This window comes from Plectropomus leopardus, chromosome 7 (genome assembly GCF_026936395.1).
Source record: "Plectropomus leopardus strain MGB_pleo_1.0 chromosome 7, ASM2693639v1, whole genome shotgun sequence".
Taxonomy (NCBI): Eukaryota; Metazoa; Chordata; class Actinopteri; order Perciformes; family Serranidae; genus Plectropomus; species Plectropomus leopardus.
Window position 1 is genome coordinate 17,149,291 of NC_142182.1, and position 15,870 is coordinate 17,165,160.

Sequence of the window (15,870 nt, forward strand, 5' to 3'; positions counted from 1 at the left end):
TCTTGTACTGCACCCTGGATGGGTTTTGCCTTCTCATTTTTTCTTACTCTAATGCTCTCTACATTCCTACATTCACTCCTCTTCACCATTTCCCTTATGTTCGCCTCTGAGTATAAAAACAATATCTGCCACTGGTAGCAGCCCAATACTGTACTGAGATCTGTCATTGTCCACAATAGCTAAGAGCAGCTCTTGTGGAGCATGCTGTCACATGTCACTTCCATTCAGTTAAATTTGGGCCTGCTTCTCCCTTTGGTCTTTGAACAACAAAACTTAAATGGTATTATAGCATGTAAGTTTGATCACAGCCCTGAGTAGTGTGCATTACAGCTAATGCAGTCATGCCAACAAGGACAAGACAAAATCACTGCAGCATGTCCCTAAATCCCAGAATTAAGGCTGTGACACATGAAACTTATTAAGTATTTAGCAGGAAAACAGCTGATTACTGAACATGTTCTGCTTGATGTGCTTCTTCCTGCTAGTTTGTCTCTGATGACACTCGTTTCTGTTCTTTCATACATATAATGACATTATTACCAGTGTAAAAGATGTTGGTTTTCTCTGATGTATAATAGCACATAATCCCCGAGACCACATTATATGGACAAATTACAGCCTAAGTGCAGTTCTGTTCAACCCGAACAGTTTTCTGTGTGTCTCCTCCGTATAGACCCAGTCTGAAATCCTGGTGTGTGGCTCCACTTCAGCACTGAGGCACCATGTGAATATCTGGCTCTGAACACTATTGGAGCTGAGAGGAAAAGAAAGCAGAAGCAGAACAAAGGAAAACGTTGGAGCCACTTGCTTGCGTGTTGTCTTCACTGCTGAAACTATTCCACTACGTAGAAAAGCATGAGAGCGGCCCAACAACAATTTGTCAACTGCATGTTGTCTCCCAAGAGAGCGCAGGAAAGTAAGTCAGAGCGACGGCGAGAGCAGGAGAGCGGGCACAAAGGAGAGAAAGAGAAGAGGGCAGACAGAGAAATACGGCGAGAAGTGTGTTGGCAAAGGCGAGAAGGGGGGAAGACATTTGTATGCAAGGCTTAGCTTTGGCACATTAGCATTCAGTGACTAGTCACTCTCCACTATGTGCTCACCCCACCATAAATCAAACACCATGTTTACAGCGTAGGAGTGCACTAGACGAAGGAGTTATTGCTGATGCAAGGCACACCATGAGACCACTCCGAGTGCTTCACATTTGATTTTGATTTTATGTCCAAAGCCTGCAGTCTAAGCTTGTTCTCTGTGCTAATGACATTCAGCAGAACATCTTGATAAAAATTGATTTGACCGATAATTGGCAACTGACAGACAATAAAACCTCTTTTGCCAGGAACATCTTTTGTAATTCATGCAATTCAATCAACTTTCTGAGAGTTCCCCCTGATAACATCTATGGCTGCTCTGAGTTATCGACTCATTCATGCAGAAATTAGGAAAAGCTCCCAGTCAGTCCTACAGTTCCTACAAGCCATTCTTAATGGATTTTGACAAAACATAAAAGAATTAAGTAAAATTAGCTGGCCAGTGGAAGGAGGCACATGGTGAGGTGCGGGAAAAAACATAAAACTCAGACTGGAAATGAACACCAGATCCCGCATATAAGTCCCTTGTTTGTGGTATTCATGAACCCCCTCCTGACCTTACATTACATAGTTACCGACTGTGTGTCAACCTGATGCCGTCCTATTGTGCTTCATATGCACGCGGCATGTTCCATCGAGCCATGTTTTTCATGTGACACGTATTATGTGGAAATCCAGCCGTCTGCTGTTACTGTACAATAACACTGCGGGTGGTTCTGTTGGGCCACATTCTCATGTGAAACTGTCCATCGGCATATCTGGTGTGTGCAACAGGTGCCTTTTGGCGTAGGGCACCTGCGGCAAAAGCACTGACAAAGCAGCACTATTTTACAAGTTTGGAATAAGAACAGGCTGGAACAAACCGCTTGACACACTTCTGTTAATTTCCTCTCTGCTCTGATGTCACCATCACTCTCTCTCTGTTGCTTAACCACCGACACTACACAAAGGTGCTACACTACTCTTATCACTTCATGATAACCTGCCAAACATCTTGTAATCGGTCCAAAAGTCTAAACAAACATCGGACTTCCACATGAAAGTCTTGTGTTTGTTAGACCAGTCCATCTCCCTTCTGCCCGCAGTCTAGCTGCTTATCATGAGGACTCTGTCCAGCCACGTTCACGCTGCTGCAGCAGGTGCCATCCAGCAGCGTAAAGTAACACTGCGATTAGTTCTGTCTGGCCACATTCTCAGCTGACGACATACAGTGGCATTCCAGGCGGATGCAAAAGGTGGCTTTTGGTGTTGGAATCTTATGTCAAAACCACTGCAAAAGTGGCAGTATTCGGTAAATTTCAGAACGAGAACAAGCTGACCCCAACAGATGTTTTATCATAATTTCACTGATTACGCCTCTTCGTAGAACTGTGTGGGTTTGAAGAGATTTTATAATTGTTACTGGTGACTTCAACCAACTTGGACCTGACCAGAGGTCTAATCAGACAAAGTCCTTAAAAACATCTGTGCAAAATATGTGCAGGATCCTTATTAAACAAGGTTTGAAGGTCTTCTTCATGGAAGATGTTGTAACATGTCTCAGATGGAAAAGCAGAAAGGTACAAATAATAGGTGTAAATATTACAAATTAATGATGGCTGGCTGGGCTCTGTTATTGTGCATGCTGGCTCAATGTTATATCGTCATGGCTTACTGTTATACATAATTAATGTTATTGGTAATAACACCCGCATCAAAATGTCTGATGTGAAAAAGGCCTATTTTTTAAAAAAAAGAAGAAGCTGTACAAGTTTTTTCTAGGTGGTAATTTTAGCAATCGGTCATTCATAAGCATATGCTTTTATTCCCTCCCTCTGGTTGTCCATGTCATCAGCAGAAAGCGCCCGTACTTCAAACATCTGCCGAACAGCAGCTGAGCCAGGAGACTTGTGACTAGGCTCGGTGACCATGTAATTCTGTCTAACTCCGTCTCAAGCCATGACATCAAAAAATACACAATTCCTTAACATCAACAAGACCTTTATTCATAGTTAGCCCTCCTCTGGTGTGCACTTACACAGAAAAGTGGAGCCTGAGAGCAGGAGGAGCAGGCAGAGGAGACCTGAGCTGACGTTTTAAAGGATCCCTCGACTCGCCTCTCTGCTCCAATCCTCTGCAGAACACATTAACCCCGATCAGCTGCGGTTCTCATCAGAGGCAGGCCGAGGACCAAATGTTACACATCAAAAACGACTGGGATTGATGTATAAACACACTCTCCTATAAACAGACACGCTGGTTTGTGTATGTGTGTGTGTGTGTGTGTGTGCGTGTGTGTGTGTGTGCGCACAAAACATCCAGACACACACAACCTGTCTCTCTGGCAAACATACTGTATACACAATCCTACTTTTTAACACACACACTCTGTACATCACAGCCTGCTCAGGACAAATCCAGGGATTGTGGTCATTAAAGACTGCAAATGTCCTCCTATTGAACACATTTATGGGGTTTCGGGGAGGAATGCATTAGCTAAGGTTAAAGAGCCTACTGAGTCTCATTAAAATGATCATTTATATTGCAAGTTGTTGCTGCAGATCAAACAGTTTTTACCAATAATCTACCACTTGCATTATGTGTGTAACTTTAAATAGACCCTTATTGTAAGATGTTTTAAAAACCTATGTGTTTTATATTAGTTATTTATAGATCAAGGCACAACTTTATTGACTCTGCGTTCCAAGATGTTTGGCTGCATCCAATATCTGCAAAAACAAATCTTTCTACAGCAAAGGGTTATTTTACTCTATGGAAAGGCAGTTGGATAAATATCCTTAGTCCAAGAAGTCTAGTTTGTTGCTTTTAATAGAGCAGTGTATAAGATTCAGTGTGATTTAGTGGTTTCTAGCAGTGAGGATTGTGGTCTCCAATCAGCTGAAACTGATCTCTCAAAAACAAACTGACCAGGTTATTAAAACCAGTAAAAACACGTTATAAATCAGTGTTTCCTCTCTGCTGGCGTGTCACAGATGGGCTGTTCAACCAATACCTGCTATGCGTGCTTACTTTATTTCTGATCCAGATGCTCAGGAGGTTTTTACTGGGAACCGAATTATCTGCAGAAGTCTCCTCCTTTCCAAAATAAACATTCAAGGTGATTTTAACCAGTAAAAACGTTTCACCGGTAAATGAAACAGTTACAAGTTACAAACCAGTGCTTCTCAAGTGCTGTTTGGCATGTCAGAAGAGGCTATTAGCCTAGCACCTGCTAATGTGTGCTCACGTGTTTTCCTCTGATGAATGACGTTCAGGAGGATTATACTGTGAGCCCAATTACCAGCAGAGGTGTTCTCTCCAAAACAAAATGGACAATGTCATTTAAAAAGCTAAAAACACTGAATAAATCTGTGTTTTCCTGGCGCTGCTTATTGCAGAGGGACTTTTAACTACGGTGGCTAACACGAAAACATGAATGGCCCCGTCTACACGAGCTACATGGCAATGGCATGCAACATAGCAATCTCCATAAACAAGGATCTGCTCCCTATGTAGATGTAAATGGCTTATTCTAAGGCAACAAAAACACTTCTATTGTTATTTTCAGGTAATTTCTAAACTTTCTAAACTAAAGAAAGCAAACTTATTCAAATTCTGCCAATATATGTATGCCCCTCAATCCTACACACTGGACCTTTAAAGGGGACAGAAGGATCCAGTATGTATCTGCACAGCTCTAATTTGCAGCCGGGTTTGGAATTTGCCAGTTATAAGAGTGGGTTATAGAGGCAGAGGTTAGGAATAACAGAGGTTTCAGCGATTGTCTCTGGAGTGGAGACGTTGATTCATCCGTGGAAAGACCTTGCTCTGAGTAATTTCATTATGCAGATGAGAAAGAGTGCTCCTGTGTGTGTGACCGTGCTGAAAAGGACAAAGGCGGCATACTGCTGGCAGGACACATACAGGCTGGCAGAGTTAGCCATGCACTTGTGGGAAGCATGCCACCACCACCATGGCCACAGTGATCTCCTGATCGGTTGCAGTTACCCCCCTTCCTTGGGTCAACATAAAAAATGACATTCTGAAAAAAAGCCAGGCATTCCTCTGACAATGCCTATATAGCATAAACAGATGGGAGTTCTTGGCTATGCTGAGCTCCAGCTTTTCTTAACTTTCTTTGAGATCTATTGTTTTTATTTATAGCAGGCTGCTGCAGTGTTGGCATTTTCATCCAGTGGAGACTTTGGTGCTTAATCAAAAAGAGAATTGGAAGTTACCGAACCCTCCATTGCTAATGATAACAAAAATTAAAGTAGACATTTAATATAACGGGTTTCATACAACGTGTTGAAATGCACCGTGGAAAATGTTCATTTTGTAGATGATTCGTTGGTTTTCTGTTCTTGCTGGCGGTTTTTATTGTTCTCCTTCCTCTCTGTTTTTGTGCCATAAATAATCACCCTCCTGCCTCTTGCTGGCTATTAAAACTGAATCTTTTCTGCTGCTGTGAAATGTTGATCCTGTGGATTTCGCATTGCATGTGAATGCTTTAACATCGCTAATGCAGACTTCTCTGCTACTTATCAGTTGAGGTGGTGGGTGATGTTTGGGTAAAAGAAGGTAAAAATCAAAGTCGTTCATCCGTGGCTTACTCTCTCCAGCTTGCTTTCATTCTGGCAAATAACAAGAATCCGCCTCAGAACTTAGGACTTAAAAGAGAAAAGACAGGGTTCCTTTCCTTGCCAAAGATCAAGACTTTCCCTTTCTGCTTAAATTTGTGAGAAACAGCAGTGTGGCTGCTGCTGCTGCTGCTGCTGCAGGGGGCATCGGGGTTCAAAGCAAGACGCAGGCTGAGCTGATAGACTCCTAAGATGGTGGTAAAAGAAAAGTAGTGCAGCCAAAGAACCTTAAGTTATGTGCCACTAATATAACCAGGTTCATGCTAAAGATAATAGCAAGCTGCGGTTGGGTGCTTTGACAATACAGTTGATTCTCTTTTCTGAATTTAATTGCTTTTTAAATTGGAGATGTTGTTCTCTACGCACCGTTGCACACAGAGATGCATTGGAGCTAGAGCAGTGATCTCCACATATTTAGAGGGACAAGGTTCAGTGTAATCTTCCTCACGTCACACAACCAGGCAGTTTGAATCTCGCAAGACTCTTTCTCGTAACAGCGGAAGACCCATCAAACTTCCCGCTCCTCCAGCTCCCGCCCCGTCACGGTTAATGGACCTGCCACATGGATAGACTTGCTAACTCCCTAATGAAAAAGAGACAAATTAGATTAATGGAAATGCCACTGCGTCCTGTTTGACAGACAAATGCTTCTTCCACCTCCACTTGATCTGTCCGTCAGCGTAACGTTCCCTCCGACTGCGCCATCAACTCTAGAGTGAAAAGCAATTTACTGATGATAGTTCACTGCTGAGTAAGCTGCGTCGAGATGAATACACGGAGCCTTAAACTAATGTGTTTTTCCTGATTGCCGGGGAGTTTTGGAGCACAGGCTGAAAAGTGTGAGGGGACCCAGATCACACATCACATCTTGCTTGATATTCTGCTGAATGTCAGTCCCTCCAAAACACCCACAAAGTCAATTAGGTCTCTTGGCTTCGTGCGAAGCCATACTTAAGAGAGCCTGCGTTAAGCATCACTTTCTGTTTTACCACACTTGCGTTTCTTCTTCATTTTTTTCTTTTTTTTTCCATGCACAAGTGATTTGGCCCTCAGACGTGGGTCTGAACCTGTAATTATCTAACAGCCAGAGCAGTGTCCCTGTAATTCTTTCAAACCGTCCAGGATCCAAAGACATTCAGGGAGGTCTTCCTCTGTCACACACATCAGGCAGAAGCACCCCGCAGCACCCCCTCTGTTCTCTCTTTCACCCACACACACTTACACGTGTTTTCACTTTGGTGGACACTTTACATGTGTGAAACTGAAAACTTATCTGTGATTCCCTCACACAGAGGTTCCAATGCAATTACTTAAAATAAGTTATATTTAAAATTATATTAAAATAAAAACTCTCTTCGAATATTTCACTGCATTGATAAAGAAATGATAAATCATTTAAATGTGATTCCCCTCCCAACGTGATCCAGAGGTCAGAAGTGTAAGAAGTATTCCAAATTTATACTTCAGCAAAAGAAGCATTAAAACAATGTGAATACTCTTTATGTTGCAGCTTATAAATACTCTTATAATTATCAGCATAATACTGGACTTTTACTTGACGATTTTAACAGTGTAGTATACTTTCAAAATATCTTAATACTACCTTTACCGCTTATATTTTATGGGCTCATGTTTGTGATATCTGTTAAGTACAAGGCTACACTCCTCGTGGTAATTTTCTTTTTTTCTAAAACTGATTTTTGATGTATTCTGTGTGTGCTTATTTTGCATTTCACTCCAGCCGTTTTGTATCTCTTAATGTTTTTTGTTTGTTTGTTTTGTGGTCATTTTATCTTTTTGCAGCTGTTTGGCATCTCTTCATAGTTGTTCTGTGTGTGTGACTGCTTTTTAGCTTTGTGTATTCATATTGCATCCTTTCGCAGTTGTTTTGTGTCTCTTTGTGATCATTTTGTATCTTTTTGCAGTCATTTTGGGCCTCTTGTTGGTCATTTTCTTATTTCTTATATTGACTTTTGACTGTGCCCCTCTGTGGTCACTTTGTGTCTTTTTGCAGTTGTTTTGCATCTTTTCACAGTAGTTTTATGTCTCGTTGTGGTCATTTTGTGGCTCTTTGCAGCTGTTTGGTATCTCTTTGTAGTTGTTTTGTGTCACTTTGTGGTTGTTCTGTGTGTGATTGTTTGGCCCCTTTTTGAAGTCATATGTTGTCGCTTTTTAGTTGTTTCATACCTCTTTGTGGTCATTTTGTGACTCTTTGTGGTCACTTTCTTTATTCTAGAACTGACTTTTGACTTTGTCTCTTTGCGGTAATTTATAAGTGATTTTGTGCCTCTTTGTGTTTGTTTTACATCTCTCTGCAGTAGTTTTGTGTCTCATTGTGGTAATTTTGTGTCATTTTGAGGCTGTTTTGCATCTCTTTGCAGGGAATTTAAGTTTCTTTGTGGTCATTTTGAGTCCCTCTGACACTTTGACCGCTGGGCCTGTGCCCGGTTGGCCATTTCAATAATCTCTCCATGCTAGTAGCCTAACTAGACCTGAGAAGGGAATGTGTTGGAGTAAAAAGTACAATATTCCTCCTCAAAATGCTGTGAGGCAAAAATATAATGTGATATCAATTGAAAATCTCTATCTCAAGTAAAGTATAAATATCTCAAAATTTTACTTGACAGCAGTACTATAAAACAGTAAAACAGTGGACATGTGCATATGCTTTGAACCTGATTTGAAACTAGAGTTGGATCATTCATGTTTGGATATTTGAAGCAAAATCCTCTTTCCGGTTGCTCTGATCACTTTAATTAATTCCTGAAACGTGTTAAATCATAGTGTCCTGCTGCTGTCCTGTGAAAGGCTACACTGAAGTCTGCTGCGACAGATGGGGTCTGTCTATTGAAAAAAACCTGAATCAATGTGCACTGAGCCAGGCTACATGCTTTGTCTGTGGAACACTTTTACAAATACATTTTTCTCTCCTGTCTTTGCAGCATCTTTTAGGTGAGTCCAAGAACATTTTAACAGTCATGAACAGTGGCAGACTTTGATATTAATATACTGTGTATTGTTTCTGAAATTAAAGCATGTAGTTCATCCTGAAATTGATGGCAGCCTACTAGATCCAATCTAGAAAAATATAATAAGAACCAGACATTGAAGTTACTCTATTACTGTTTAAATAGGTCATTTAAGAGTAATTAGAGAATAATTGGATAATTGAAACATTTTTAATTAAGACCACTGAATTTAGTTATACAATAGTCACTGAAATAATGACTTCTCCCCACAGACATCATGCACTGTGAGCCCTCTACTGGTCACTATGGGGTCAGCTATACCATGCACTCATTTTTAGACCTTGTCAAACCTAAAGCAATAGAAAGCAATCACTGGAATGACACTGACGAGACTTTTTGTAGCCAACATGATGAACATGTCTCATATTCTTCACATCAGCTGAAGCAAATGGTTTTTCCATTTATGATTTAATGAGACAAGCAGTCGTTTTGATCAAAGTGGTGTCTACTCTGACAGAATCTGGTCAGCGGACAGACAGAAATCCACTTAAAAAATTATGATTTGTACTAAAAGCAGTCTACCCCTTTTCCTTTTTTTTCCATGAACAGAAGTCAAAGCACACACACAATGTTCCTTTTATAGCTGCTGTTTTCTGCAGCTGTGATCATTCATGTTTAGATTATTGAAGCCAGATCAGCATTAGAATAAAAGTTGTTGGAATGACTAAAATCTTTCACATCACAATTTTACAGCAATACTGCTCCATTTTCTATAGCCTTGGGGTTTTCTCATTATGCATCCCAATTAAGAAATAAGTGATACATTATAGCCTATGGCAATGTACTCTATGCTGTAGCTGGTAGAGGAGGAGACTAACACTAAGACTGTTTGAAATAGTAACACATTCATTAATTTGGTAGCCCCCCATGGAATAAAATAATAGTCAAATTAAATCTAATATTCATATTTATGCCCAGAGAATTTATGGTACCCACCTGAGTAACTCCTAGATGTCCCTGAACGTCACTCTGAGGACCACCCTCATATTATGGACTACTGTTAGTGGTAGTAAATGACCCTTACCAACGGGTCTCAGCATCATGTAGTGTGATTTATCCCCATCTCCGGAGGAGGAGCAGTGCGCATGCGCTGGAGATCATCTAACCACATGCGTTTGGCTCACGAATGCGTCAATTAACTAGGGATACGAACAGCAGGAGCGGAAGTGAAGCAGATTTATGTCAGTATTAAAGCACGGGTTTTTTTTCTTAAGTCAAGAGTCCAGTACGGGGCGACTGGCAGTAAATAAAGGCTATAATACAGTGACGTTTTTATAAATAATACTTATTGTTTAGACTTTTCCTAAATGATTTTTTAAAGTGAGAATATGACATGGTAACATGTAAAATAGCCTATCAAAAAAATTAGATAATGCAGAAATGGACAACTGTGTGTTTTCACGTGGGAAGCAATGTGATGTTTTAATGTAAAAATGTCAGAAGTATGCTCAGTCATGAGTAAAGGGAAATATAGCCTACATTTATTTTTTACCATGTAACGTCGGTTGGTGACACATTACTTATATCTGCTCTAATGAGGTTGCAGGATATTTTAACGAAAACTGGAATTAAACTTCCACATACCATAACAGCCTAACTCATATTCACTTTGACACTAGTACTGCACGTTAAACGCAACTTCACTCAGCGAGCTTTATTTTGAAAGTTCGGTCGGAAGTTGTACATGTCATTGTGGGTACTTTGATGGCGGTCTCCTTCCCGACGATTATCCAGCAGCGGCCGCTGAGCATCAGAGCGCTGATCCGTCTCTGTGTCGGGAAGGCGTGCTGTCACAGATTCACCAAACGCTGCTCGTGTTTTATTTTCTGCCCTCAACTCCCCGCAGGATAAAAAGCTCCGAGGCTCGGACCCAACATGGGTTAGAGAGAAAGCCACCCATGGATTATCCACTTTGTGCACTTCACCGAGGATGATGGGGGGAGAAACGGACTTGTTTTCGCAGAGACATCCTGACAAAGACGGGGACTGAGAGGGAATTGAGATCGTTGCTTCTCCCTGTCTCGCTTTGCATCTTTGTCTTTTTTTTTTTTTTGTTATTTTTCCTTGTTTTTTTGTTATTTCCCCGCGCGTGTTCGAGACAGAGAAATGTTTGCAGAATTGCTGTGCGGCGCCGTGGCTCTGGTCCTGTATGTCAACACTCTGGGCGCCGATTTCTGCTACGATGACAGGTACTTGGGTGAATGAATGACATCCAGCCCCATGATACTAACGTCACTGTCCACACTGTATGTCCTCACCTGTACCTTATCAACAATGCACAACAGCGCAGGAATCATGATGGGCTTCATTCATTATGTTGCCATAACTCTTAAAGTGCATTGCACCACCAACACTGGCACCTAACTTATGTGGGCTTTTCAATTAACACAAGCAGTCTGCCTTCACATTTTAAATCTGTCAAGTTGAGATCATTTAAAATAGTCTTGGCAACCAATTGCCTTGAAAAAGGAAAATAAACATAACTATAAATTTTGTTTTATGTTTACTTTATATCTGTTAAATATTTGCTAAAAAATTTGCAGTATTTACTTAATTTTGTGATGTTTCAACTTTGAAAAAATGTCTTTATAAGTGTTAGCATTCAGTAAACCAGGTTAATCTGACTTAATTTGATCATGACAAATACGATTTTGCCCGTTATGAAGTAGGAGATCTGCGATTTCTGTTTTATTAGCATGTTTAAGGAAACACATATGACTGATTAGTTTGCAGTCAGCAGGACACAAATATAGAAAAGTATACTTGGTTTATTGAGGTTACTAAAACTTATTGATATAATTGAAGCTGAAAGTGTCAATTTATTAATGGAGTTTGGTGCTTTGAAGAGCAGGAAGCCAGATGCAAATGCTCTACTGGTTGTTTATGTGTAGCAACTTGAAAATTACTAACATTCTGCAGACTCTTGTGTGGTTTCTAGGTATAATGATCATACAGTACTTTCACATTTGCAGTGGCATTCCTGTCACATTCCTGCAGCATTCTTTCACTGCTGTCTTCCGAGCATCACGATACTTTTAATAGGATGAAACCAGCGCAAAGTGTTGCAGTCTCCAGACTCTGGACTTCTCTAAGTCTTGAGTTGTGCTAAGGAAATAATTGATCTCTGGAGGAGAAGTGTGTCTCCTCACCCCACAGCAGAAATCCCCTTTGCCGACCTGCTTCAGTCTGCTGAAACTTTGAGCAAAGTATTTTATTATTAATTTACTTAAAAATAGGCAGCAAGTTGTCACCCTCCTCCTCCACTTGAAACCATCAGCTTGTGCATGGCTTCAGCCGCTGCTGTAATGCGGGGGTAATGCATTACTCATAGCTGGCCGTTTGATATTTGATGGCTGGATGGTTGTCAGAGCCTCAGGCTCATTTATGCACCATACACGCCTTGATGTAGGTCAGAGGCATCATCATTTCTTCCTGCCATAACTGTTTTTCATTTTCAAGTGAATACAGGTTGATTCATAATAAGCTATTTTTTATATTTAGGAATGAATACACCTGTTTTTATCAGAATATTCTGCAGGTTCATTATCTTCTATGCGCTTTGCCCTGGCAGTTTGTTTAACAGGTGCAGCTTTTGAAACACACCCAGAGGACACAGCTTACTGAACAAACACTACATTAACACCCTCCACAGCAACTGGTGGTGTATTTCCTTTACAACTTCACTTTGTGTATATAAGGCTTCCTGCTTCCACACATCCCCAAAGGCCTTTTTCTCCTGAAAGTCTGATGCTTCCCTTGTGCAAGCACTAGTATGCACTTTGTATTATGGTCAGGTGATTAAAGCAAAATCACGTGCAAGAAAGATGGTGTTCTGTGTCCATAAAGCTGTCAGGGAGTGGCATTGCTGTACAGAGGTGAGAGGCTACTTACCTACCGCTGCTGACTGCTGCTGCTGCTGCTGCAGAGTCAGCTGCTGCTGTGGAGCCTCCAAGTTTTAATGTAAGACAGAACCCTGATTATTCTGTGTAGAGATGTTAACATAATGTTATTTATTACCATGTGAGTTTTGGTCCAAGTTATTGCAGGCTTCTTACGAAACAGATTGACAGAGTTCTCCAATCCAGGCCGGGGATATTTAAAAAAAAAAAAGAAAAAAAAAAAGAAAAGATTTTCTCTGACGTATTCTGTCTCTGACATGTTTTTTATTGCAGGCTATATGTCATCCAGCGTTATCTGTTTTTAACACCATGTGTTTGGTTCAGGCTTGCAATTAGCAGCCGTCTCCTGTCCCCTCGGGCTCCACTGGGGGGAGAGAGGAGGGAGATATGGGAAGGGATGGTGCGACAGAAATATGTAATTTTACTAAGGAAAAACAGCCCTGGACACACAGACTGATCTAACTTGCTAATGCTGTGCTGATGTAAAAAAAAAAAAAAAAAGAAGAAGCTGATGTGACTTGATGATGGTGTGTGAATGATGATAAATCAAATTGCAGGCTCGCCATTATCTAACACCCTGCAGCTCGTTGGCAGGATTTTATATTAAGTGTCAGTTTGACAGTTATTTATGGATTCTTCAGATTATATGTTTTTTATAAACTCAAAGGACAGTAATACAGAATGGAAGGCCCCACGTTCAAAATAGGGATGTTAGTTTCGCTTAATTTTGCTTTCGATAGCCCCCCACCCACAACCAGTAACTAACTACTTAATTGTTAAAGAAAAAAACAAACACAAAATGACTTGCACTACCAGAAACCTTTTCCTTTTAGTCTGGCACTCCACTGTCTCATTGAGCTCTACTGCTGGATTTCAAAGTGCCGTCCAATTTCAATGTTTTGTGATATAAATGTTTTGCCCTTTACTTTTTCTTTTGGCTTTGCTGACTGAAAGCCCATCCTCTTGTATCTACTGGTTAGCTAGCATAATGAAGTGATTCACACTGGGAATTGTTTTTGCACTTGTAGTATAATCTGCATAAGGTACCAGAGTGCATAAAGCAGCATCAGCTAAGCCCAATGTCTTAAAATCCTGCCAACGTCCTAAAACGCTCTGAAACCCTAGAAATGTCATAAAATCCTAGAAATGTTCTAAAATCCTAGCATGTCCTAAAATCCCAGAGATGTCCTGAAATTTGTGAAACATGTCACGGGCTACTGCAACTGGCCCCTGGCTCTCTATCATTTTACAAAAGTGGCCCCTTAAGCCCCGGCTGTAGACCGAGATGCATAACTTGTAAAAATTATTCTCAGCAGTGAACCAATTAACGGTTACCTGTTTACATCACTAGCTCAAAAATAAAAATCAAAAATCTAAAGTTAGTGTGCATATAAAAGAAAAAGGAAACTTTGTGGCCTCTATTGAATGTTTGTGAAAAATAGTTGCAGAAGAATTAAGTATGGATATTTTGTCACAGTGCAACATTGATTTCTCTCTGTGCGAAGACAGATTGTGCTACTTTCTTGCTTCTGGCTGTGAAACCAATGCACTGACTTAACTCAGCAAGTGATTAAAAATTAGGATCCAAAATTGTGGCGTGTGTATGGATGCATGCAAAATGTCTAGGAGCTACATCAGCGTGCATAAAAGACACCTGAGGATTTGCAATCAATTGGCTGGTATGGCGGTGGAATACGTAATGATGTGTTACTTTCTTTCGATGCATTTTGTCATGGTGAAGTGAGTGTGCGAGATAAAAACAAAAACTGTGATATGAATGTGTATCACACTGTGTTTGCAGTCACAGCCTACGTCTTATCACTGAGATCACTAGTTACACATTAATTCGAGCAAACTTTATGCATTCCCTTCATAGTAACCAAGGCCATCAGAAGGTCACAGTTTAAGAGAAAAAACAGTCTACATGTGTTCTAAGAAATGTTATCCTCCAGGCTGTAAAAAAAATAATCCAATGCAAGGCAGTTTTTTGACCCTGCAGTCAGTCACAGCCCCTCCAACGATAAAAACGACAGCCTGAAAGAGTGGCCTGCTCCATGGTGCCAAATCACCCTGGGGAGCTTTTCCTCTCCCTCCCCTGGACACACTCATCATTAACACATACACAGCTTTGACACCTGCACTGGAAAATGGGAATCATACGTCATGTAGTTCATATCTCTGCTGCTGTATAATCTACACTTAGGGCCGAGTGAAGGAATGGGAGAGCCCAGATAAATGTCAGAGGAGAAATACTGGTGCAATATTGTGTGACTTGCCTTAAGCCTGCATACTAGGAACCTGCAGAATAACAGCAAAACATGGTGAGGGCATTCATGCATTATTAGCTTGATTGCAGGTAACAAGATTTATGTCATAGGCCTTTGAAGTTGTATAGGGTTGTACTCAACCAAAGAAATTGTTGGATGACGGAAATTCTACCTACTCTTCAACTACAATTTGTCAGTGGGGAAAAAACATCATAGCAACTAGTGCATCCAACAATATGTTTTTTTTCCCTAAAGCTAGCATGTTTTTGAATCTTTTGCAGTCCTACTGTCTTATATTTACGCATTGCTACAAATGCCAGCAGTGTGACCAGACACCAAGCGAGCTGAAAAATCTTAAAACGTTCGGGTGAAACATTGTCACTTTTTATCCTGCCGGCCGATCAATGTAGACAAGATGTCAGTTTTCGTAGTGGCCAAACTGTGTAATTACATTTGTCAGGGTAGCAGCCTAAAGAAACTTTTTATCTGTTGACTAATTTTTTTTTTAGGGTCATAGCCTCCGCAAGATGTCTTATTTCACGATCCAGATTTGACCCATTTGGTCCAATAACATTTTGAAAGTCTAGAACCGCAAAGTTAAATAATTTTATCCCCATTCAAGTTTGTGGAGTGCTTAACTGAAAGTAGCTGGCTTACGCACTGTGGTTAAGCATTGCAGTTATCTGGGTAATTTTATATGTGGCATTTGAAATTTTTTGGCTTCATGCACCATGAGGCAACTTCTATAGGAATGAAAAGGGCCCTGCCTTCAGTTTTCTTTAGACATTCATTGTTGAGAATCACTGATCGTGAGCAAGGGCCAAAGAAAGTACTTCAGTTTTGCCATGTCATACCAATCAGATGCGACCGAAATGTCTCAACTGAAAAAAAATGTTGTGCCTCTTAAGCGCTCAGCAAAAAAATGCTTTAATGGACATACGACCTTGTGAAAGTGACACCAGAAG

General features: G+C 40.6%; 1 protein-coding gene across 1 annotated transcript in view; it reads left to right on the forward strand.

Annotated features, from left to right (window-relative positions):
* The first annotated feature begins 10,464 nt into the window (after window positions 1–10,464).
* tmtc2b (transmembrane O-mannosyltransferase targeting cadherins 2b) overlaps window positions 10,465–15,870 on the forward strand; it is a 117,036-nt gene continuing 111,630 nt past the window's right edge. The window contains exon 1 of the mRNA XM_042495971.2: window positions 10,465–10,928. Within this exon, the coding sequence (XP_042351905.1) occupies window positions 10,846–10,928 (83 nt within the window). The 5' untranslated portion in view covers window positions 10,465–10,845. The remainder of the gene's footprint in view (window positions 10,929–15,870) is intronic.